The sequence below is a fragment of the Procambarus clarkii genome, chromosome 19 (genome assembly GCF_040958095.1).
Source record: "Procambarus clarkii isolate CNS0578487 chromosome 19, FALCON_Pclarkii_2.0, whole genome shotgun sequence".
NCBI lineage: Eukaryota > Metazoa > Arthropoda > Malacostraca > Decapoda > Cambaridae > Procambarus > Procambarus clarkii.
This window is the reverse complement of record NC_091168.1, coordinates 26,080,835-26,106,999: the sequence shown is the minus strand read 5'-3', so window position 1 is coordinate 26,106,999 and position 26,165 is coordinate 26,080,835. Positions and strand designations below refer to the sequence as shown.

Sequence of the window (26,165 nt, the reverse complement as noted above, 5' to 3'; positions counted from 1 at the left end):
ATGATAACCACATACAAAATTCTCATGGGAATTGATAGGGTAGATAAGGACATACTATTTAGCACGGATATGGTACTGGCACAAGGGGGACACAGCTGGAAACTTCAAACCTAAATGAGCCACAGGGACGTTAGAAAGAACTATTTCAGTGTCATAGTAATTAATAAATGGAATGCATTAGGCAGTGATGTGGTGGAGGCTGACTCCATACACAGTTTCAAATGTAGATATGATAGAGCTCAGTAGGCTCAGGAACCTGTACACCAGTTGATTGACAGCTGAGAGTCGTACACCTAACAGCCTCGTGAAGGGTGTACACCTAACAGCCTCGTGAGGGGTGTACACCTAACAGCCTCGTGAAGGGTGTACACCTAACAGCCTCGTGAAGGGTGTACACCTAACAGCCTCGTGAAGGGTGTACACCTAACAGCCTCGTGAGGGGTGTACACCTAACAGCCTCGTGAAGGGTGTACACCTAACAGCCTCGTGAAGGGTGTACACCTAACAGCCTCGTGAGGGGTGTACACCTAACAGCCTCGTGAAGGGTGTACACCTAACAGCCTCGTGAAGGGTGTACACCTAACAGCCTCGTGAAGGGTGTACACCTAACAGCCTCGTGAGGGGTGTACACCTAACAGCCTCGTGAAGGGTGTACACCTAACAGCCTCGTGAAGGGTGTACACCTAACAGCCTCGTGAAGGGTGTACACCTAACAGCCTCGTGAAGGGTGTACACCTAACAGCCTCGTGAGGGGTGTACACCTAACAGCCTCGTGAGGGGTGTACACCTAACAGCCTCGAGAGGGGTGTACACCTAACAGCCTCGTGAAGGGTGTACACCTAACAGCCTCGTGAAGGGTGTACACCTAACAGTTTAGTGATCACAGGAGCGGCCAGTATTGCGTCATGAGCGGTCCTGGGCTGCGCGTATCCCTGCCAACCGTGCCTGTGTGCGCAGGTCGATACACCTACACAACGCCAGAGATAGCCACCACCACCTCCTTCACCACTATAAACAAATTATTGAAGAACGTATTTTTGTTTTTTAATTTGTTCTAATTAAAAATTAAGATACAGAATATTCAAATTAAAATATTAGGCTCCCGTCTCTACGTATGTCATGTTCAAAGTAAAGCTTATTACTTTGCTACGATATATATACATACAGAACTTGTATGTGAATAATGTTTGTGGTTATTCATGAATGTGCGTGAGTGAAGCATGAATGCAGTGTGGTCAATATGTGAGTGTGGGCGCGCGCGTGTAGATGGGAGTGTGTGGCAGCTGTTGTGTGGAGGAGGAGTAGTGGGAGAGCACGCGGCTCCCGGCGGCTGTTTACATGTGGCCGTGGTAGCGAGCACAGCCTCCTCTAGGAGCCTTCTCCACCCCACCCCGGCACTATCACTCTTACAGGGCTCCTTCACACACCTGCCTCCACTCTCTCACCCTAGTCTTGGGCCTCTCCTGTAAGTATACTTTATGTGTGTGTGTGTATATATATATATATATATATTAGTGATTTCTGTTCATAGCGTATTCTTTGATTGCGAGAAAAGGTCGCTGGTTCAATTTCCGCGGTGAGAGGGGGAAATTTGGGCAAGGTCTCATTTCACCTGATGACTCTGTTTACCCCACCAGCAAATTGGCACCCTGGGGCTTAACACCCGTTGTGGGATGTTATCCAGGGGGAAGGTCAGTTGACGTGTCTAGTTCCTCAACTATTAAGTATCTATAGTGTTTAATCAGACGCGTTTATCAGGAAATAATATTTCACCGATCCATCATTTTGATTGGTGGGGGATTGAAATACACGTTACCAGTCAGAGTGTTAGCATGGCAGGCTGGAGCCAGAGAGGAAATCAGTCATATGGACTACTGCTCAGAGTGGGTGGGTTGGCATGTGTCTTTTTAGGGGTTGGGTAAGAATGTATGGATATAGAAATGTGAGTGTGTGTGTGTGGGTGGGAATCTGTGTAGGTGTGAGTGAAAATATGTGCATTGGGGTAGAATATATGTGTGGGATGAAATGTGGGAGGGTAGGTGGGTGTGTGTGGGTGGGAGGGAATGGTTTGAGTATGGATGGGGTGTGCACAATGAAGGAACTAATCTATGTGTGGGTGAAGATGAAGCACTGGGAAGGGGGCTTCATGTCTCCTCTGAGCTAGGTGATAAGTCTAGTGACGCCCGCGGCTTAGTACTGATGTAAAAGTACAAGTTTATCAGAGATGTTAATTAGAAGTGGAGCGGAGATAAGCAGAGCATCCAGCGCAGCATCCAGACGTGAGAGATAAGGAAACGTCCTTGAGCACACCCAGGCGGGTCCCCCCAGGCGGGTCCCCCCAGGCTCATGGGGCTCCCCGCCCTACTTCCTGACCCGCTCTCTCTCTCTCTCTCTCTCTCTCTCTCTCTCTCTCTCTCTCTCTCTCTCTCTCTCTCTCTCTCTCTCTCTCTCTCTCTCTCTCTCTCTCATCTCTCTCATCTCTCTCTCTCTCATCTCATCTCTCTCATCTCATCTCTCTCATCTCATCTCTCTCTCATCTCTCTCTCATCTCATCTCTCTCTCATCTCATCTCATCTCTCTCTCATCTCATCTCATCTCTCTCTCATCTCATCTTTCTCTCTCTCATCTCATCTCTCATTTCTCTCTCTCTCCTCTCTCTCTCGTCCATCAGCACAATCCATAATATCTAAAGCTGAACAACTGTATCATAATTGTTTTTGCTAGGTTGGTCCCATTTAAATAATAAATCATAGTAGTCATATTGTACTGAGATTTTCGTGTGTGTGGGGGGGGGGGGGGACGTTGGCGCAGTCACTTGGCCCTTTTCTTTGACACCAATCACAACTGCTCATGTTGGGCACGTACCCAACACCAATTACTTGAAAAAATTGGGTGAAGCATCTGGCCTCCAACCTCGAACACACGCACTAGGTACCTAGTGTGTCCCTAGTGATAACAGAGTGGCGGGGGATCCAAGAGCTAAATCACACACACACACACTCGGCCGACCTAGGGAGCCGGTCGGCCGAGCGGACAGCACGCTGGACTTGTGAGCTTGTGGTCCTGGGTTCGATCCCAGGCGCCGGCGAGAAACAATGGGCAGAGTTTCTTTCACCCTATGCCCCTGTTACCTAGCAGTAAAATAGGTACCTGGGTGTTAGTCAGCTGTCACGGGCTGCTTCCTGGGGGTGGAGGCCTGGTCGAGGACCGGGCCGCGGGGACACTAAAAGCCCCGAAATCACCTCAAGAAATCACCTCAAGATAACCTTAAAGCTGAGTGGACAGCGCTCGGGACTCGTAATCCTAGGGCCCGAGGATCAATCCCCGGCGATAGCGGAAATAAATTGGTAGTTTCTTTCACCTTGATGTCTGTTCACCTAACAGTAAACAGGTACCTGGGAGTTAGACAGCTACTACGGGCTGCTTCCTGTGTGTGTGTGTGTGTGTGTGTGTGTGTGTGTGTGTGTGTGTGTGTGTGTGTGTGTGTGTGTGTGTGTGTGTGTGTGTGTAAAAAATAAAAAATAAAAAATAAATAAAATCATTTGATTGACAGTTGAGAGGCAGGTCGAAGGAGTCAGAGCTCAACCCCTGCAAGCACAACTAGGTGAATACAACGCTCGGGAGTCGTAGTCCTAAGGGCTCAGGTTCGATTCCAGGGTAAGGCAGAGACAAATGGACACAATTTCACCTGATGCCGGTGTTCACCAATCAGTAAATAGGTACCTTGGAGTTTAAAAGCTATTTTGCGCGGCAGACTGAGGACATTGTGTATACACACATCCCCACACATATGTGCGGACACATCACTTGTACCCAGACGCAGCTGGGGTGTTCATCCTGTCACTTGTACCCAGACGCAGCTGGGGTGTTCATCCTGTCACTTGTACCCAGACGCAGCTGGGGTTGTTCATCCTGTCACTTGTACCCAGACGCAGCTGGGGTGTTCATCCTGTCACTTGTACCCAGACGCAGCTGGGGTGTTCAACCTGTCACTTACACCCAGGCGCAGCTGGGGTGTTCAACCTGTCACTTACACCCAGACGCAGCTGGGGTGTTCATCCTGTCACTTACACCCAGACGCAGCTGGGGTGTTCATCCTGTCACTTACACCCAGGCGCAGCTGGGGTGTTCATCCTGTCACTTACACCCAGACGCAGCTGGGGTGTTCATCCTGTCACTTACACCCAGGCGCAGCTGGGGTGTTCATCCTGTCACTTACACCCAGACGCAGCTGGGGTGTTCAACCTGTCACTTACACCCAGACGCAGCTGGGGTGTTCATCCTGTCACTTGTACCCAGACGCAGCTGGGGTGTTCATCCTGTCACTTGTACCCAGACGCAGCTGGGGTGTTCATCCTGTCACTTGTACCCAGACGCAGCTGGGGTGTTCATCCTGTCACTTGTACCCAGACGCAGCTGGGGTGTTCAACCTGTCACTTGTACCCAGACGCAGCTGGGGTGTTCAACCTGTCACTTACACCCAGGCGCAGCTGGGGGTGTTCAACCTGTCACTTACACCCAGACGCAGCTGGGGTGTTCATCCTGTCACTTGTACCCAGACGCAGCTGGGGTGTTCAACCTGTCACTTACACCCAGGCGCAGCTGGGGTGTTCAACCTGTCACTTACACCCAGACGCAGCTGGGGTGTTCATCCTGTCACTTACACCCAGACGCAGCTGGGGTGTTCATCCTGTCACTTACACCCAGGCGCAGCTGGGGTGTTCATCCTGTCACTTACACCCAGACGCAGCTGGGGTGTTCAACCTGTCACTTACACCCAGGCGCAGCTGGGGTGTTCATCCTGTCACTTACACCCAGACGCAGCTGGGGTGTTCATCCTGTCACTTACACCCAGACGCAGCTGGGGTGTTCATCCTGTCACTTACACCCAGGCGCAGCTGGGGTGTTCATCCTGTCACTTACACCCAGACGCAGCTGGGGTGTTCAACCTGTCACTTACACCCAGACGCAGCTGGGGTGTTCATCCTGTCACTTACACCCAGACGCAGCTGGGGTGTTCAACCTGTCACTTACACCCAGACGCAGCTGGGGTGTTCATCCTGTCACTTACACCCAGGCGCAGCTGGGATGTTCATCCTGTCACTTACACCCAGACGCAGCTGGGGTGTTCAACCTGTCACTTACACCCAGACGCAGCTGGGGTGTTCATCCTGTCACTTACACCCAGACGCAGCTGGGGTGTTCATCCTGTCACTTACACCCAGACGCAGCTGGGGTGTTCAACCTGTCACTTACACCCAGACGCAGCTGGGGTGTTCATCCTGTCACTTACACCCAGGCGCAGCTGGGGTGTTCATCCTGTCACTTACACCCAGACGCAGCTGGGGTGTTCAACCTGTCACTTACACCCAGGCGCAGCTGGGGTGTTCATCCTGTCACTTACACCCAGACGCAGCTGGGGTGTTCAACCTGTCACTTACACCCAGGCGCAGCTGTGATCAACATGTGTTCTTTACCTGATGTTATAGTCAGGAACATTGGTGAACAGGTTTCAATGTAGAGTAAGTTACGTGTCCACAGGTGGAAGTGTACAAGCTGGTGAACTGTACAAGAGGTCCAGACTGACGTGAGTACCATAGTGCGGGGGAACCTGGTGCTCTCACTCATGAGTAACGCCATGAGGCAACCCATGCTGCCTCACTGTTATGAGTCATTCATGTTCATACCCATGTTGAGGGGTCACACATGCTCACATTGCTATTATGAGATGCTTGTGCTATTATAGAAGCGCATAGACAGTGTACGTGTGACGGGGTAAGGACGCACCACGGACCGTCACGGGCGGGAAATGATCGTTTAATCCTCATGCACTGAACGAGTGTGATGGGGGGGGGGGAAAGGAGGAATACGGTCATGGGTGTACTTGCTGGCTGGTCAGAGTGCTTCCCGCCAATCACACACCGAAACTACGACGTTGGTACAACGTTCGAACAAGTTTTAACACTTCCTAACCAGTTATAACAACCAATATAGCAAGTTGTAACAACGTTCTAATACGTCATAAACACGTTAAGCCAAGATGTAACAACTTTATTACAAGTTGTAACAAGCGGAAAATAGAGACAGATTCGGTTTGTGTTTCCAGGGTTATCTATCAGAGGACCAGGGGAGTGAGGTCTAGCTCCCTGACCCCGCCTACTGAGTGATTTAAGGATCTTAAACATATCAGTGTTTAGCTCTTCACAACAAGGCAACGAGAATACTAAGAATCATAACTTAAGTGTTTAGTAATGGGCCCTCTAATGTTATTCTTCACCTAATGGGACTAATGTTATTTTTCAGCTTTATCTTGCCCTTTTTCGGGTCCCATTTAGATCAGTTTTGTTCATACTAGAATGAACCCATTTTTTTCTAGGTCTACAGAGGCTAACAAAGGCAATCTCGGGTATTAGTAGCCTTTTAAGACAAGAGATTAAGAAAGCTTACTTTACATCCTTAATAAAGGCACGACAAAGTGGTGACATGATTGAAGAAAACAAATGGAACAAATGTTATTCCAAAGGGGGGGGGGAGATTAACTTCGTGCTAAATATATTAACACAAATTACAGCAAGGCAACAGTGGATGCAAACTGTGCAAGTTTAACAAAATAAACCTGGGTGAATACTGGCTTGGAAATATAATTGCATGAACCAATGGGCCTTAATGGCGTATTATGATTTTGTCCTTTCTCCTAATAAGACTTGAGGGGGACACGAGCACTCTGGCATCTTCCAATAGCAGCCATTCGTGCAAGACTTTATTAAGAATTTTGCCTGCGAGGCGATCCGAGGTGTTGGGTTAAATCCAAGGCTCGGCTCTCAGTCTACTGTCTTGAGAACGACGCGATCTTGGGAAATAGCCAGGAGGTTGTTGCTGTTGCTGCAGGGGGTTTTCAGTCAAGGTTAGTGCTGGGTTCAAGTGTAAACATTAGGCTACTGAAGTGCTACACCTGCCAGGAGTGAAGATGAGAGAGCACGGTGTGACGCCAGCACGGTCTGACGTCAGTACAGTGTGACGCCAGCATAGTGTGACGCCACCACAGTCTGACGCCACCACAGTCTGACGCCACCACAGTGTAGGTACACTTCGAGTAGCCAAACTCTCTAACTGTGGGTTGACAATAAAGTGCACTTCTTGCTCAAGCTTATTGATGCCTCTATCACATCTTGAGTGAAATAGAGAGAGCACGTATCTTTCACGTCAAGTATAACTTAGACCGGCATGTGATAAGAACTCGAGCGCCACTCAATAAGGAGGTCGATAACACAACCACATCTCGGATTAATCTCTGTAACTTCCCGCCAAAACGCTATACGAGTTTCCTGCCAAATATATACTGCTTTCAGCCCATGTTAAAACTTGCCTTATATATATATATATATATATATATATATATATATATATATATATATATATATATATATATTTACTGTATATAAGAATGAAGTTGACTGCAGAAGGCCAATACGAGGCAGCTCCTATTTTTATCCACGCAATCTCATTCATATACATGTCCAACCTACTATTCATTCATATATATGTCAAACCTATATTAAATTTTTGTATTACTTGTCAATAGCCGTTGCCTTGGGTCAGTACCCGTTATCCGTTTCGGTAATATCCGTTGTCCTGGGATAATACCTGTTGTCCGTATAGCTCAATACCGCACACACTTGGCACTCTTTAAAAATAATAAGAACTTATAAGAAATACTCTTATAATACTTATATATACATTAGTCTCCTGGCAGTTTCCTATACAAAGCTTCTAACGAACCATTACATCTCTGGTATGGGCCAATAGATAGGCCTTCTGTAGTTTAATTCAAATATTTTTATATTTCAGATTAATAATATATGGTTTTTATCCCTCCCGTTCATATATCGTCAGTAGAGCTGGTAATGTAGTCACCTAGTTGTGCTTGCGGGGGCTGAGCTTTGGCTCTGGTCAGGTTCAAGTTCAAGTATGTTTATTGAGACAAGAAAGAAATACATATCAAAGGGATAGAGTATCTTAGGCTATTTCAACCCCCCATCTGGTCAGGTAACAGACTGGCGTGATGTCACCAGCGGAGTCCCACAGGGTTCTGTACTCAGATCTATCTTGTTTCTGATATTTCTGATAGCTCTTCCAGGAGGTATAAGTGTGTTTCACGAGATGCTCGATGGAAAGTTAAGAGGCACAAGATATTGTGTGGGGGTTATCTAAGATGGGATTAGGGCTTGGTCATTTCTAAGAAAAGGAACATAATAACAAGGTAACTGCAGAAGGCCTATTGGCCCACACGAGGCAGCTCCTATTTATAACCACCCTATCCCACTCATATGCATGTCCAACCCACGTTTGAAACTAAAAATTAGCATAAATTAAGTCTGAGTGGGAAACCATTGTATGGGGCTTATCATAAATATAGACGATATTGTCACAGGATTGAACAGCAACATTTGCTGACGATGCAAAAATAGGACTGGAAATATATTCAGAAACTATACGAAATCATATGTAAATATGTTAAGGAAAATGAGTATGTCTGCATTGAACTATAAAATGGTCGACAAACTAGGCCAGGAGCTGGAGTTGAACCCTGCAAGCACGTCTAGGTATGTGTTTGTAGGAGGAACACACCTTAATGGGTATAAATTAGACGAGTATGTTTATGTGAATACATGTATGAGTACGTCCACATATGTACATCCAGGGAAGTATATACTGTAATAATAATAATAATATATTTATGCACGAGAACATACACTAATACACGAACAGTGGAGAATTTGTAAGTAGGCGAAGTACAATACATAAAGCCACTAAATACACAGAGCGTTTTGGGGAGCACAATTGAGTATATTCAAGAAAATCCATCTAGAACAGTACATTTACATAAGTAACAGCTTGGCGAGTCCGGCCGCCAGCAGAGCAAGCACCGGCTCCCTCAGGCAGATATATCCGGTGTACACCGGACTGGCTGAGCCGGCCGTCCTCCATCACCCTTCCCCTCCTCCCTCCCTCCCTCCCTCACCCTCTCCTTCCCTCCCTCCCTCACCCTCCCCTTCCCACACGCGCACTACTCTCCTTCCTCCGCACCAATCCACTTTCCCTCTCACCCGCCAATACACGTACGTAGGTAGAATATTGGGACTTGAAATTAATTAAAACGAATCAGATTTCATGCAAAGGGCAGACTATACAGAGATGGGGGTCTGGTAGCTGAGTGGACAGCGCGCAGGACTCGTAATTCTGTGGCTCGGGTTCGATTCCCGGACCAGGCAGAAACAAAAGGGCAAAGTTTCTTTCACCCTGAATGCCCCTGTTACCTAGCAGTAAATAGGTACCTGGGAGTTAGACAGCCCGTAAAAATCTGCCACTTACGAGTTATTCATGCCCGTGCCGCACACCTCTTGGGTGGCTTCCTCAATCAATCAATCCACGGAAGTGTGGATGACAATTTATATTTGTTCTCATGTATTTCAGTGAATGTGGAAATAAACATTCCATTCCCGTGTGGACCCCTGGACCCCCACGCGTGAGGCCGCAGCTATCCACTAGGTCCACTCGACAGAGCTTTAGTGTCAGCCAAAGGCTTAGGGCATTTTCCCTGCAAAAAAAGAAAAATCTTCCCTCAGCTCAGGAAGTCATTAACTTGAATATAATCATAATTAAATATAATAAGGAATATTTTCACACTCAAAATAAGTACTACACACAAGACTCAAGGCAATGCTGCACATGGCTTGTTCTCGTTAGTTACACTTACGACATGTGTATACGCAAGATACTAAATGTGGCTACGACATGTCATGCAAGTAATGGCTTAAGCTTATCGCTATTATGAAAATTACGAGGGTTATTTCAAATTCCAGTTATGGTTATGCTAGTCACTAACACGTGGGGCTATTTTGCATTTCCTACCATATCTTTTGTTCCAGTGTGTTCTCTCTTTACTGCACAAATTTGGAATCTGGACTAACAGTATCTTCCATGTACGTGATACTCCCTCGTCTCCTTACTTACCCACATTAGTGAGCTTTAAGATGGTCCCAATAATTTAGGTGCTTTATCGTGTCTGTGAATGTCGTATATGTTCTCTGTATTTCCTCTATTTAAGAAATCTCTCCTGCTTTGACAGGACAAATGAGTAATGTCCGCGTCCGAGTAATTTACAAATATCATTGACGACAAATTGAACCTCCTTGTTTGACAATCTGTCCGCTTGAGGTAGTTCAGTGAGTCCTAGTTGAGTCTGGATACAAGTGACAGGCTCTTGGTTATATTGAGATGATTTCGGGGCTTAGTGTCCCCGCTGCCCGGTCCTTCGACCAGGCCTCCACCCCCAGGAAGCAGCCCGTAGCAGCTGTCTAACTCAAAGGTACCTATTTACTGCTAGGTAACAGGGGCATCAGGGTGAAAGAAACATTTTGCCCATTTGTCTCCGCCTCCACCGGGGATCGAATCCGGAACCTCAGGACTACGAATCCCAAGCGCTCTCCACCCAGCTGTTAGGCGCCTATAGGAATGGGTATAGAAACGGATTTTCTTCCTATTTGGGGAAGGGTCGTGGATGACGCTATGGCAGTATGTTCGTTTATAGGATGAGTAACGCTGCCTAATAAGCTCGTCTTGTGGTCAAACTGTAACCAAAGACCATCCTGACAACAGACTAGGGTACAGGGGAAGTGTTTGCTAGGATGCACCAGCAACTTCACCGAGTGGTGAGCCAGCTTTAAGTGCCGTGTTGGGGGGTGGTGGAGGTGTTCTCGACCCCCCCCCAGCTGGTGGAGAGCCTCCCACTATCCCCCTAGCTGGTGGAGAGCCTCCCACTATCCCCCTAGCTGGTGGAGAGCCTCCCACTATCCCCCTAGCTAGTGGAGAGCCTCCTACTATCCCCCTAGCTAGTGGAGAGCCTCCCACTATCCCCCTAGCTAGTGGAGAGCCTCCCACTATCCCCCTAGCTGGTGGAGAGCCTCCCACTATCCCCCTAGCTGGTGGAGAGCCTCCCACTATCCCCCTAGCTGGTGGAGAGCCTCCTACTATCCCCCTAGCTGGTGGAGAGCCTCCCACTATCCCCCTAGCTGGTGGAGAGCCTCCCACTATCCCCCTAGCTAGTGGAGAGCCTCCCACTATCCTCCTAGCTAGTGGAGAGCCTCCCACTATCCTCCTAGCTAGTGGAGAGCCTCCCACTATCCTCCTAGCTAGTGGAGAGCCTCCCACTATCCCCCTAGCTAGTGGAGAGCCTCCCACTATCCTCCTAGCTAGTGGAGAGCCTCCCACTATCCCCCTAGCTAGTGGAGAGCCTCCCACTATCCCCCTAGCTGGTGGAGAGCCTCCTACTATCCCCCTAGCTAGTGGAGAGCCTCCCACTATCCTCCTAGCTAGTGGAGAGCCTCCTACTATCCCCCTAGCTAGTGGAGAGCCTCCCACTATCCCCCTAGCTAGTGGAGAGCCTCCCACTATCCTCCTAGCTAGTGGAGAGCCTCCTACTATCCCCCTAGCTAGTGGAGAGCCTCCCACTATCCCCCTAGCTAGTGGAGAGCCTCCCACTATCCTCCTAGCTAGTGGAGAGCCTCCTACTATCCCCCTAGCTAGTGGAGAGCCTCCCACTATCCCCCTAGCTAGTGGAGAGCCTCCCACTATCCCCCTAGCTAGTGGAGAGCCTCCCACTATCCCCCTAGCTAGTGGAGAGCCTCCCACTATCCCCCTAGCTGGTGGAGAGCCTCCTACTATCCCCCTAGCTAGTGGAGAGCCTCCCACTATCCCCCTAGCTAGTGGAGAGCCTCCCACTATCCCCCTAGCTAGTGAAGAACCTCCCACTATCCTCCCAACTGGTGGAGAGCCTCCCACTATCCCCCTAGCTAGTGGAGAGCCTCCATTGACAAATATTGGATGACCTGTGTACACGAAACTGTTGGATAACGGAAACAGCCACTAAAATTTAGCAGTAAATGCAGACTAAATTCAACAGTTCTAACACGTTACAGCGCCCCAGTCACTCTATATGCCAGAGTCGGAGATGAATACTAACAATAGCACTGCACCAAAGTCAGCAGTATACAGTTGTTTCACTGGGTGCCCATAAATTAGTTGCAGATAATACATAAACAATATTGAGGCATCCTAAGGTCTAATACAGCACCTACCTTGCTTAGCTTCCGGGGATCAACGGCCCCGCGGCCCGGTCTCCGACCGACCCGAGATGAAATATCACCTAAATATTACCTAAATATATACTGAGCCAAACAGTCCCTGTAAACAATGGCGGTTAAGTCTTGACACTGAAGACATCTATTATAAGTAAAAATCACTCCACAAACAATAAAACCGTATCAATAAGTAATCATTAGCAACATGCCAGATATATTAAACCTAACCTGAACAGTGATTGAAAGGTAGCTAGCCAGTTAATAGCAGCCCTGAGAATCAGCCGTCCACACTCTAGGAAATCACACAGCCAAATGACTGGTGAAATGCTTGCTTACCGACAACACCCTGCCAGAGTTACGTTAATTACTTTCTCTAATAAGAGTTCTACAAATAAAGACTGGATATTGGCTAGTCCAGAAGATGCAATCAACTCTTTGACAATATTTCTAACAACCTCTAGTCACATATAGCGGTTAATAGAGTCCTGAAACTTAAACACAAGTGTGGGAGGAATTACAGCCTGGCAACATCGCATCAGCTTTGACGAAACCAGTGAAATGGAAAATGTCTAACTCAACGGCTGACTCAAACTCTGACATGTATGATATATTATATCATTATTATCTAAACAAACGCAATAGACTGACGGTGGCTCCAAAATAATTAATATGCACGAGATCACATGCTATATACTAAATCCATTATATGTAAACTAAAAAATGAACAATTTCTTAAAGGAGCACAAGCATATGTAATTACATAATTTTCACACACTAATTAACAATTAACTACCTTAATATACTATGCAATTTAAATAATAAGTCGCCCTTGACTCATATACGGACTGCTAAGCAAAGTTGCAGAGGCGAGCCTAGTGCGGAATTATCCTGCCACCGATTTACATGTTAATAATTCAAATATCATCATGACTTCAACATGACCAGTAATAAAATAATCATCATTGCAAACCGTGCATCAAGATGCAAAACAAAAAAGGTATTAGCTAGAAAGTTCAAATAAGTTTATTGAGACAATGAAATCTCAAAAGGATAGATTAGCTTAGGCTATTTCTATCCTCCTGATTGAGGTGGCGTTTTCCCTCTGGATCGCCACTCCGAGGCGCTGAAAGGGGAAACTGTTTACCAGCTTGACGGCTCAGTTACCATCGCACATTAACCTGTGTTTGCGTCGTGCAGGTAAGATGACCCGCGTGGACCCGTCGCTGATGAGCCCCACTGAGGAGATGATTGGTGAACACCAGCCCAGGGAGCACGCCGAGCCCCTCAACCCACACACCAAGTCCCTCCAGCTGGACGCTGATAGCGTCCAATCGGAAGACAAGCGCGACGGTAAGTCCAAATTACACTCACACACGCGGTGAATCATACTAAATGAATAAATGAGTGAATTTGGTATGTGCACACGAACGCACACATATGAATACACGCTGGTGTGTGTGTGTGTGTGTGTGTGTGTGTGTGTGTGTGTGTGTGTGTGTGTGTGTGTGTGTGTGTGTGTGTGTGTGTGTGTGTGTGTGTGTGTGTGTGTGTGTGTGCAATGATCAACAACACTGGTGGCAGGAAGTTGGTCGAGGCTTGTCTGGCAACATCATCACACACACCTACTTTTCCCTGACGTAAGGTGAATGATATAACTTACTTTTCCTGACGTACAAAAAGGAACAAAAAGTGAAAGCCTATATAGGGATTCAGTAAATAGTATCAGGTTATAAAAGGTAACATCAATAACTGTAGTATTTCAAGCGTAGGTTAGACATATACATGAATGAGTTTGGGAGGATATAGATAGGCTTTGCATTTGGGATAGATAGGAGCAGCCTCGTTTGGGCCAATAGCCCATCTGTTGTGACTTTTATTGTTGTGCTATTTTGTGATGTTCATACTTGCAGGAGGATGTTGGCAGGTACGGTACACATTTGCCTTCCTGGCCTTGGTGGGCATCGCTCTCATGTACGCCATGAGGGTCGTTCTCTCCATCGCTATCGTGGCTATGGTGGGCTCCAATGGCCACCAACAGCACGCCAACGTCACACATGAGGCTTCTAATATCTGCCCGGACTCCGACGCCCTGGATCACGGCGACGTCAACACCTCCACCAGCATCACCAAGGACAGCGTCTTGGTGAGTTTCCTGCCTTCACACTCTTGTCAAACCAGTCTTCATTATAATTTCAGGTGCTTGGTATCCCTCCCTTAATGGTGGTGTGCGTGCTGTCTTTGACCAGGTTCGTGTCTCAAGGCCGTTTGATACACTAATTTGTTTTTTCTCACAATCTATCACTGAGCGATTGATGTTTTAAATATTTTATTGTGGGGTACGTCCCCCCTTATTTATTTTTTTGCTTTACTGCCTAGTTTGAACAGTAATAAATATGAAAATATGCTTGCACTTACTCGAGTAAGCTCGAATACTTCGTACTCGAGCTTACTCGAAAGTTACCACTCGACATATACTTCAAGCAAGGGATACACTATCCAGCATAAGGAATTTCCTTAATGATTAATTGGCACTGTATTTACAAAGTGAAAGTGAAGAAGTGCATGTAGGATTGGATTATAACGAAAAGTTTGTATGTATCTTGGCAACACCTAAAGTTGGGCTTCACAGAAAACACGAAACCTGCACCACTCCATAACGGCTCACTTCAACCTTGACGAATTTTCATGGATTTGATTCTTAATTTATTTTATCCACAACCATACAGATGGTACTGCTTCACTCGTACAGACGCCCCCCCCTCACTTTCCTCACCCATCCAAACGTCCCCATCTTGTCCATAGGTCCACGCCCTCATATATCATGTTCACTTTTGCTTCCCATTTCTTTCGTGTTGCACTGTCTCCCGATTTCCTCATTCCTCTCTATGCCATCTTGTGAATCACGTTATATTTTAAGACAAGTAGTCTCAGAGTTCAGCTCTCCATTGGCGCCAATTTTCTTTTACACACACGCGCTATGTTCGCCGTACGAGAGTGTGGGCAGCAGCGGTGCCAGACCTCCCCAAATCTGGCAGTATTTATGTTCCTCTTCCTCTAATTTCTTTTTATCGATTTTCACCATTATTGATCGTAGTCAATGAGTCTTGAGGCATGAGCGTGCTTGTTGGTGGCTGGGCACAGATGATGGATTTATATAAATAATAAACATTATTACATTATTATTACCAATATATAGTTTTTGATTGGACGGGTCTCCTGCAGGAGGGCGAGTTCGCCTGGGACGAGACCATCCAGGGGGTGATCCTGGGCTCCTTCTTCTGGGGTTACTGCTGCACCAACATCATGGGAGGGCGGGCGGCCGAGTACATGGGCGGCAAGTTGGTGTTCGGTCTGGGCATCGTCCTCTCCGCCCTCCTCACCGTCCTCACCCCCGTCAGCGCCAGGATCTCCACCGAACTCCTCATCGCCGTCAGGGTCCTCGGAGGCATCGTACAGGTGAGAAACCCCACTAAATTGAGTTATCAAATCATTTAGCTCGGATGAGAAGCCGGTGTATGTACATATGTGAAAGCGTAGGTTAGACATATATATGTGAATTAGTTTGGGATGTGCATAAATAGGAACCGTGTCGTAAGGGTTAGTATATGTTATCGTGCGGAGATTTAGATCAGTAGATTGATACGAGTGGAAGCGATTTGGTAATCATGCATTGCGTCAAGGGGAGATAAGACACAACAATATGTCTCACGTGGCAGGGATTGGGAGAGATATCCCACGCGGCAGGGACTGGGAGAGATATCCCACGTGGCAGGGACTGGGAGAGATATCCCACGTGGCAGAGACTGGGAGAGATATCCCACGTGGCAGCGACTGGGAGAGATATCCCACGTGGCGGGGACTGGGAGAGATATCCCACGTGGCGGGGACTGGGAGAGATATCCCACGTGGCAGCGACTGGGAGAGATATCCCATGTGGCAGGGACTGGGAGAGATATCCCACGTGGCAGGGACTGGGAGAGATATCCCACGTGGCAGCGACTGGGAGAGATATCCCACGTGGCAGGGGCTGGGAGAGATATCCCACGTGGCAGCGACTGGGAGAGATATCCCACGTGGCGGGGACTGGGAGAGATATCCCACGTGGCAGGGACTGGGAGAGATATCCCACGTGGCGGGGACTGGGAGAGCAATAATGTTACTGCGACTGTGGGATTCCTAAGGTACCACACAAGAGCCTTGAGAAGTACTTCCCATATGACGCAGTGGGCAGTTTTCCCGCTACTTATCTGCCTTTACGCAATCCATCATTGCCAGGTCTCTCCACTTCCGCTGTCTCTCGTGCCAACATTTCTATATTGATAAATGACGATTAATCATTAAAAATAATACTTACGCCCCCCAAAAACAAATTAAATACCTCCGTTAGAATTAGAATCACTTCATCAAGAGGCTATAATATGGCGGTATCAAAATTGATTTATTCGCTTTGGTATTTGAAGAAGGTTACAGGGCAATTAATATCATTATGATGATTGGCAGTGTTTTATGGCGCTCTGCCAGACGTAGGTCACTCCCTCTCCCTGGGAGGTTGCAAGACGGCCTTCATGTCTGCCACGACGCAACACACACACACACTCACACACTCACTCACTCACTCACTCTCTCTCTCTCTCTCTCTCTCTCTCTCTCTCTCTCTCTCTCTCTCTCTCTCTCTCTCTCTCTCTCTCTCTCTGTCTCTGTCTCTCTCTCTCTCTCTCTCTCTCTCTCTCTCTCTCTCTCTCTCTCTCTCTCTCTCTCTCTCTCTCTCTCTCTCTCTCTCTCTCTCTCTCTCTCTGTCTCTCTCTCTCTCTCTGTCTCTCTCTCTCTCTCTCTCTCTCTCTCTCTCTCTCTCTCTCTCTCTCTCTCTGTCTCTCTCTCTCTCTGTCTCTCTCTCTCTCTCTCTCTGTCTCTCTCTCTCTCTCTCTCTGTCTCTCTCTCTCTCTGTCTCTGTCTCTCTCTCTCTCTCTCTCTCTCTCTCTCTCTCTCTCTCTCTCTCTCTCTCTCTCTCTCTCTCTCTCTCTCTCTCTCTCTCTCTCTGTCTCTCTCTCTCTCTCTCTCTCTCTCTCTCTCTCTCTCTCTCTCTCTCTCTCTCTCTCTCTCTCTCTCTCTCTCTCTCTCTCTGTCTCTCTCTCTCTCTCTGTCTCTCTCTCTCTCTCTCTCTCTCTCTGTCTCTCTCTCTCTCTCTCTGTCTCTCTGTCTCTCTCTCTGTCTCTCTCTCTCTCTGTCTCTCTCTCTCTCTCTCTCTCTCTCTCTCTCTCTCTCTCTCTCTCTCTGTCTCTCTCTGTCTCTGTCTCTCTCTCTGTCTCTCTCTCTGTCTCTGTCTCTCTCTCTGTCTCTCTCTCTCTCTCTCTCTCTCTCTCTCTCTCTCTCTCTCTCTCTCTCTCTCTCTCTCTCTCTCTCTCTCTCTCTCTCTGTCTCTGTCTCTGTCTCTGTCTCTGTCTCTCTCTCTCTCTCTCTCTCTCTCTCTCTCTCTCTCTCTCTCTCTCTCTCTCTCTCTCTCTCTCTCTCTCTCTCTCTCTCTCTCTCTCTCTCTCTCACACACACACACACACACACACACACCGGGCCTCGTGGCAGAGTGGACAGCGCTCGGGTGTCGTAGTCCTAAGGGCCCGGGGTTCGATTCCCGGCCGAGGGGGGAAATGGACAGAGTTTCTTTCACCCTAATGCTACTGGTCACCTAGCAGTTAATAGGTACCTGGAAGTAAGACAGCTGCTTCTTGGATATGTGTGTGTGTGTGAGACAAAGAAATATATGTTGTAGATATAGTAGAGGAAAAATAGATTGGTTAAAAAAGGGCTAAGAGCTAATAGTTCGATTTTGCAGGCACAGATTATAAATACACACACACACACACACTCAGTATATTGTAACCTTTTGATGAATTATTATTTTTCATCCGAGGTAATATACTTTTCAGGGAAGGAATTGCGATTGCTTCGTAGTTATCAAAATCAATATTTTTTATTTTATTTTTACATACGAGTGAACCGAACAAAGATGAAGGCATCGGAGAGACTTGGCAGCTTGCTGGGTACAGATAGCAACCAGAAAAACAGAGTTGATTTATGTTGAATGTAAATTGTCAACCGTAGTACGGAGGAGTGGTGGAAGTGGTTGAATAGTCTCTCACTGAAGGCTCGAGTACCAAGGCTCACGGTACCACGTGTACAGTACCTTACTGGTATTGGTACACTATACTTACTGGTACAATACCAGTACTTACGGCGTTTGTGTTGATCAACCCGCCCTCTCAACTAGTACGTCTAATTTTGCACGTTGTGGTCCCTAATGCAAATTACAAAGTACTACGAAAAGCAGCGGCTCACAAAAATCCATGTTTTCTATACATCGATAGGTTAGGTTTAGGTTAGGTTAGGTGAGTTCGTACATTTCTGGCTAGATTAGTACTTTGTATTTTGTACGTTGTGGCAGGCAAAGCCAGAGAACAGGGCTGAATATACGCTGCGGAGTAGACCAATGGTCGCAAAGTCAAATTGTCATGTGTGTGTTATCCCTGGAGAGTTTTTTGGGGGGATAATAACATGCACTTAGATTACTGGACATTTATGAAGGGTTATAAAGTTGTCAAGAGCTAGTTATTGATGTTAAAAATGTTAAAATATTAACAGGTGCCCCATCTCGCAGGATGGTTAACCAGGCAGGGGCATGTGATCACTATTATTGTTTTTAGTAACACATTTAGGTACCTGTGCATTCGTGCAGCTGCCATATATATAAAAGAAAGAGGGAGAGAGAGAGAGTGTCTGTCAGTATGTCTGTAAGTCTTTTTTTTATTATTATTATTAATACATGAGGTACATCTACATTAGTGCAGCTACTCTAGACTATATGAAGTGGAGTACAGTGTGTCAAAAAAGCTAACTGGGTGATGCTAAAAAATCCCCATCACACAGGATGGTTAGTTATACAGAGACATGTGATAGGCAGTCTGCACTGGCAGACTCCGGAAGCATTTTGAGGATATCATCAACACAAGATTGAATAAGGCAGCAGCGGTAATAAAAGTCCCCATTTCGCAGGATGGTTAGTCATACAGGGCCATATGTTTAGTAGCCTGCACTGGCAATGTCAGTAAGTCCACGTGATACATAGCGTTACACTCTACGGACACACTATGCCACGTTTCACCACACTTTTATCTAATAAATTAATAATGTTTAATTTAACTATATAATTATTCCATTACGCTTTAACACTAGTATTTATGACAACCCGTCCTCCTGCTTAGATAGTACCTATTGTGAAGGTCGTCAATAGTCACGAATTCGTATGTAGCTTTTAGACAGTAGTATACTGACTAGTTAGGAATTCTTTTAAAATAAATGATGCTAAAAAAAAAACATAAATATTCCCAGGAATAGTATAGCACACATATGTACTATATTAGTTCTCAGATATCGTGTATTAGGCCTAGGAAGGTTAGGTTAGTTTAGTTTGTCAATGCAACACAAGAAAAAAATAGTTTTCCGGTTTATCCAACTCAGTAGTTCAGATTTCTACCTTCTAATTTCATTGTACGTCGGTCTATATACTATGGTCCTCATCGTTACTATAAGTACTTCCAAAACAAGAGGATGGGCTCATTTATGATTGCATCAGCTATATAAAAACATGATTTTTGTAATTCTATAATCTAATGATGATATCAATATATTGGATACAGCCCACTAGCTTAGTCTCCCTGTCGAGGCCACTAGAGAGATAAGTGGCCTCCTACCTACCTTACCTTGAGGCTACCTTGAGGTGCTTCCGGGGCTTAGTGTCCCCGCGGCCCGGTCGTCGACCAGGCCTCCAGGCAAATTGAGGTAAATTTTTAATATATTAAGGTGATGACCTTAGCTGAAGGATGACAATATATTGAGAAAGAGAAACATGTATCTTACAGGGCGTGGTGTTCCCAGCGGTCAACTCCATGCTGGCTACCTGGATCCCGCCTACAGAGAGGAGCATGTACACCACTATCGTCTTCTCAGGTGCGTCTGCCACCCCTCGCCTCTAGATAAGTCACTAAATAAGGCAGGTTCTTGTGCCAGGAGCAGGGTGGTTTATATAGTGAAGATGGAGATCTCAGGTGAGGTGGGTTTATGTGATGCAGTTGAAGGACTCATGTGGTGAAGAGACAACCTAATTCATTCAACATTTTAATTAAAGTAATAATAGTGATATAACATTTAAAAGCATAAATATTTTAATGATTTTTTAATGATTTTTCCCGTTAAATCATGGGACCACTGCCTTATTTCTAATGCATGTTGAGCATGTGTGGGAATAACAGCTGCCTTGCATGGACCACTTGTGCATGATTCATTTATTCTCAATTAGGCATTACATGACCTATAACACCCCTGACATTGTGGTCGGCAGGTTTCCCGCTGGGCACGGTGGTGTGTCTGCCTGTGGGAGGATGGCTGTGTTCGTCGGGCTTCTTGGACGGCTGGCCCTCACCCTTCTATCTGTTCGGTGGTCTGGGTCTGCTGTGGGGTGTGGCCTGGTTCCTCCTCATCCATGACCGCCCTGAGCATCACCCGAGGATCTCCAAGCAGGAGTTGGCTCATATTCAGTCCTTCGGAACTAGCATCAAGAGAGCAGAGGTGAGCACTTAATAACTGGCATCAACAGAGCAGAATTGATCATGAACCTCAAATTACATAATCATGTCAATCACATAAAAAACATGTGATATAATGTTGCTCAAAATATAAAATATTATGAATAAACTTTTTACAAAAAATTAAAGTTCTTGAATTATGATATAAACTTAATTGACAATTTTTTTAAGATTCCAAAAAATACCTGACCAGTGCAAATATCCTTTCCTGTATGCAAATATCAGGTATCTTTTCCTGTATGCAAAACCCTGTACACTGATGTATATTAAGAGGATACACACCTCTCCCTGCAGGTGGTGTCTCTACCTGTGAAGGACATTGTGCTCTCACTGCCCTTCTGGGGCCTGATGGCTGGCTCGGTGGGGTATGACTTCGGCTTCTACACCCTCCTCACTGAGCTGCCCACATACCTCAAGAACATCCAGAACTTCGATATGAGTCAGGTCAGTTTACAGAAGGAAAAAATGTTTGACACCTCAAATTGGTTGAGTTACTACAACGTATTGGCATTTAGAACGAATGGAGATAAGTAGAAGAAAGTGTTTTACAATATGTTTAGATAAGCAATAAAATTTATAATTTGTAAGTTGAGAAGTAAATGGGATTGATTTTTAAATTTCCTTTTTTTTGTCATGTGAATTGAATTATGCAAGGAAATACAGGAATTACTGATATCAATGCCTAAAACCATTACAAAATGTTACTCTTAAAGCCAGTAGGTGGAAAATGCTTTCACTAGAACTAGGTAAGGTATATAGATTTTGTGTAATAAACATGATTTACTTAAACTATAAGTCATAATTGTAACCAAAACCAACTTAGCAATCAAACCAAAGTAAGCCTCTTCTTCTTTTTATCTATGCCTCACAGAAATAAAATTAGGCATAAATAAATTATAGTTAATGTAGCCAATGCAATATAACAATTTAAGTGAGAGGAAATATGTGCAGACTTATGAAGAAATATACACATATATTCCATCTATTAGTCAAAGCTTTCATTTTCTCTGCATAGTATTGAGGTTCAAGGTACTGTATTAGGTATCACGTACAGGTAGTATATTCAGTGTTTAATAATGCTGTAAATTATGTAAATGTAATGCTCTCTCTATCTTTATCCAGAATGGCCTGATGTCCGCACTTCCGTTCCTTGTGATGTGGCTGTGGGGGTATGTGTGGGGCTCCCTCATGGACAGGTTCACCGCTGCCAGTCTTCTTCCTTTGCTCAGCATCAGGAGACTCTCCATGGCAGTGGGTAGGTGTGTTTGTGTGTGTCTGATCTGATATAGAATTAATATAGTCAAGATTAAGCAAGGTATAAATATTCAGGTTGGTGCATTTGATCCATTTTACCGATACATGAATAAGACACACTACAGACGATGTATCAACACTTCAAATGATTTGTAGTCACAGCAAAATCTATCTCCTGCAGGGATGTATGGCCCCATGATAGGTCTAGTATTGATGTGCTTCGTCAACTGCAACACAGTGCTGGCCATGGTGGTGCTGTGCATGGCTGTGGGCATCTCCGGTAGTGTCAACTGCGGCTTCCTCTGCTCTCACCAGGATCTCGCTCCAAACTTCGCAGGAACGTTACTGGGGCTGACTAACACTGTGGGGTCTTTTGCTGGCATCCTTGCTCCTATGATCACTGGCAGCATCACTGAGGGAAATGTAAGTCACATAAGATCCCAAGTATTTATGAACAACATTCTATTTTATTTTTATTTTATTTTATTTATATATATACAAGAAGGTACATTGGGATTGTGAGGATACATAGCATAGTAATTACATTTTTGTAAAGCCACTAGTACTAGCAGCGTTTTGGGCAGGTCCATAATCTAAGAAAATTTTAAGTAGGTAAATACTTGCAAAATTTATAAAAATGGTAACAGTTACATTGCAAGAAAAAAATAAAAGATGAGAGAAAATTGTAGGTACTGTATATTAATTTAGTAGTAGGCACAATACAGCATATGGCTAACACATAAAAGAAGACAGCAATGAACACAATGATAAAGTTGTTTGGATTAAGTACATAAAGATTGGGAGATTGGGTAACACTAGATACAGAGCAAATTTAAAGCTCAAGTGTTTAATTCTCTGTTTATATTAAACAATTCTCTGTTTATATTAAACACTTGGATGTGTTATAGTGCTATATTGAACACTTGTGTTCTCTACTGTTATATTGAACACTTGGATATGTTATATTGGTATATTGAACAATTGGATATGCTTTACTGTTTTATTTCCAAAAAATCTGAAAAGCAAAGTAGTGCTCTGCCCCCTCTCACTGTGCTATACTCTGACAGCAAACTCTGAGTGCCTGGAGGTCGGTGTTCCTCATCACCGTAGCTGTCTACTGCGTCACCAACACACTCTACATCATCTTCATCTCCTGCAAAGTCCAGCCCTGGAACGAGCCCAAGATTGACAAAGGTAATGACGGACTCCTGACTTATAGGATAACACCTCCGTACTCCATAACTTACAGGATTACAGAACAAGCACCACCACAAAATAATCACAATAACAAAACAATCACAACCACAGAACAAGCACCACCACAGAATAATCGCAATAACAAAACAATCACAACCACAGGACAAGCACCACCACAGAATAATCACAATAACAGAACAATCACAACCACAGAATAATCACAATAACAGAACAATCACAACCACAGGACAAGCACCACCACAGAATAATCACAATAACAGAACAATCACAACCACAGAACAAGCACCACCACAGAATAATCACAATAACAGAACAATCACAACCACAGGACAAGCACCACCACCGAATAATCACAATAACAGAACAATCACAACCACAGAATAATCACAATAACAGAACAATCACAACCACAGAATAATCACAATAACAGAACAATCACAACCACAGAATAATCACAATAACAGAACAATCACAACCACAGAATAATCACAATAACAGAACAATCACAACCACAGAACAAGCACCACCACAAAGTAATCACAATAACAGAACAATCACAACCACAGAACAAGCACCACCACAAAACAGCTATTCTTTCCCTGCAAAATATCAGCCCTTTCAAAAACCGGGTGTAAACTGCTCCTTGTGAGTTGCAATAGACAGCAAATTATAATAATTTACTCATAACAAACTTTCTCGGCTTCTTTATATAGTATTAATAATAATAATGTTATTTAAGCAAAAATACATACATACAAAGTAAATGAGAAGATTGCACGAATCGTAGGTAGGGGTAGGTATGCTGCACTATATTTAACATCCTGTATATTTATGTATATATCTTTGCAGATGGCAAGGAGTACATAGTGGACCAGGAGACGAGGGTAACAATGGTGTCAGACGAGACCAGGGAGACTTTACTAGAGAAGAATATCCAGGAATGCTAGGAGTTGTGTGCTGGAACTGAACCTCTCACATGTCTACTAGGAGCTGTGTGCTGGAACTGAACCTCTCACATGTCTACTAGGAGCTGTGTGCTGGAACTGAACCTCTCACATGTCTACAGAAGCTGTGTGCTAGAACTGAACCTCTCACATGTCTGCTAGGAGCTGCATGCTGGAACTGAACCTCTCACATGTCTGCTAGGAGCTGTATCAAGAAGTCATATTCACCTCACCCTGTTTCTTGTGAGGCTTCATATTTGATTATGCATTGCTTAGGGTTTTGTCGTTTTTCTTTCATACATTTTTGTATATTGGCTTGAGCATCATCATCATCTTAGAGAATCATACCCAAGCATCATCTCATTACATCATCCCGAAGCATCATCATCCCAGAGCAGCATCCCACATCATCATCCCATTGCAGCATTATATAATTTAATGTTAATTGCTCTGCAGTATCAACACACTGACAAGATCAGACAATGAAAAACAGTATCACTGAGATATAATATATAGCTGTAAGTTCCAGACTTGTTTTAGGTTGAACAGTGTTTTATGTTCTTTATTCAAGGCAATGATGAAGTATTCTGAGTGAACATAATGTATTATGTTCTTTGTTCATAGTATTGATGAAGTATTCTGAGTGTATTATGTTCATCATTCATGGTATAGATGAAGTGTTCTGAGTGAAGGGAAAGGAACTATGAGGAGAAATCGCCAAGCCATTACGACAATATAGCACTTGGAAGGGATCAGGATAAGGATTTAGAATGGGACGGGGAAGAAATGGTGGCCAGTCACTTGGACAGTCAGGGATTGAACGCCGACCTGCATGAAGCGAGACCGTTGCTCTACCGTCCAGTCCAAATGGTAGGATGTATTCCGAGTGAACACAATGTAGTTTGTACCTCATTCATCATACTGATGAAGTATTCTGAATGAACACAATGTAGTTTGTGCCTCATTCATCGTACTGGTGAAGTATTCTGAGTGAAATAAGGGAGTTATATAACACTGACTTGCATTCAGTGAATGCAACCTGATAGGCCTTTATTTTTTATTAAAGTATATAGTATTCAACTATCTCATAGCTAAAGCAATTGCACAAAGTGTTGCTTATAATCTTTTTGTGAGAGGACTTGTTTCCAAGTGATAAATCGTCTGAAACTTTGAAGTGGCCTGTAGCAAAACATTAAAAAAAAAGAGAACATATAATTTCACAATGAGTTTCCCTGCTATGTATGCTGCATGTAATGACCTACCACTGGGTGGCAATGGAAACATTTTGGAGATTATGGCTTTAATGTTTAGCAATATGTTTTTGGCATATTGTATATGCTAGAAGTAAACAGTTTGTAATACAGCTATATATATATTTTTTTTTACTATTGGTTATCTCATATCTTGTTAAGGTTAAATATTTTTCAGCCTTATAGTATTATTTTATAATGTGATATACAGTATTTTAGGTAGATTTTAGTAGTTCAGATAATAAATGGAATATTTGTATGACTGTCAGTGAGGACCTGTATCGTTGTTGAATAATAATTCCCTTGACCAGTATCCAGAGCTGAGAGGTTGAGTACTTTTTATAATTAAATATCAGAGTATCCACTCTTTTTAAATAGACATGGCTCAATGTTTTGACATGTTTGCACAAATGTACATGTATGTGCCTACTTGTGCATATGTGCACATGTGCACACACACACAGACACGCAGATACAAACAAGCATGGCCACATCTGTACTGTATATGTGAATCAAGTGACGGAAATGAAGAACTCCGTGCTCACTGTGGACTTGGTAGTAAAGTAAGTCGGCATCAGCTAGCGTTCTAAGGGTGTGATCAAATATATGTGACATCAGGCATTGAAATTACAGTAATAATGTATTATAAAAATATATATTTTTTTATGATAGTTATGTTTTTTTATCATGTGTGTTAGACAAATATGAAGTAAAATAAATAGAATA

The 26,165-nt window shown here is 44.7% G+C and overlaps 1 protein-coding gene and 1 long non-coding RNA gene across 2 annotated transcripts in view; both read left to right on the top strand.

Moving 5' to 3' along the window:
* The window catches only part of LOC138366242 (uncharacterized), a 137,605-nt gene that overhangs the window by 42,091 nt on the left and 69,349 nt on the right, over positions 1–26,165 (top strand). The window lies entirely within an intron of this gene.
* Positions 1,311–26,110, top strand: LOC123757596 (putative inorganic phosphate cotransporter). Its single transcript, XM_045741375.2, has 11 exons — positions 1,311–1,465; positions 13,338–13,490; positions 14,051–14,283; positions 15,363–15,596; positions 20,051–20,138; positions 20,530–20,756; positions 21,068–21,217; positions 21,896–22,028; positions 22,209–22,450; positions 23,095–23,221; positions 24,095–26,110. Exons 2-11 carry the CDS (start codon positions 13,343–13,345, stop codon positions 24,190–24,192), a joined length of 1,680 nt encoding a protein of 559 aa, XP_045597331.1. The 5' UTR covers positions 1,311–1,465; positions 13,338–13,342; the 3' UTR covers positions 24,193–26,110.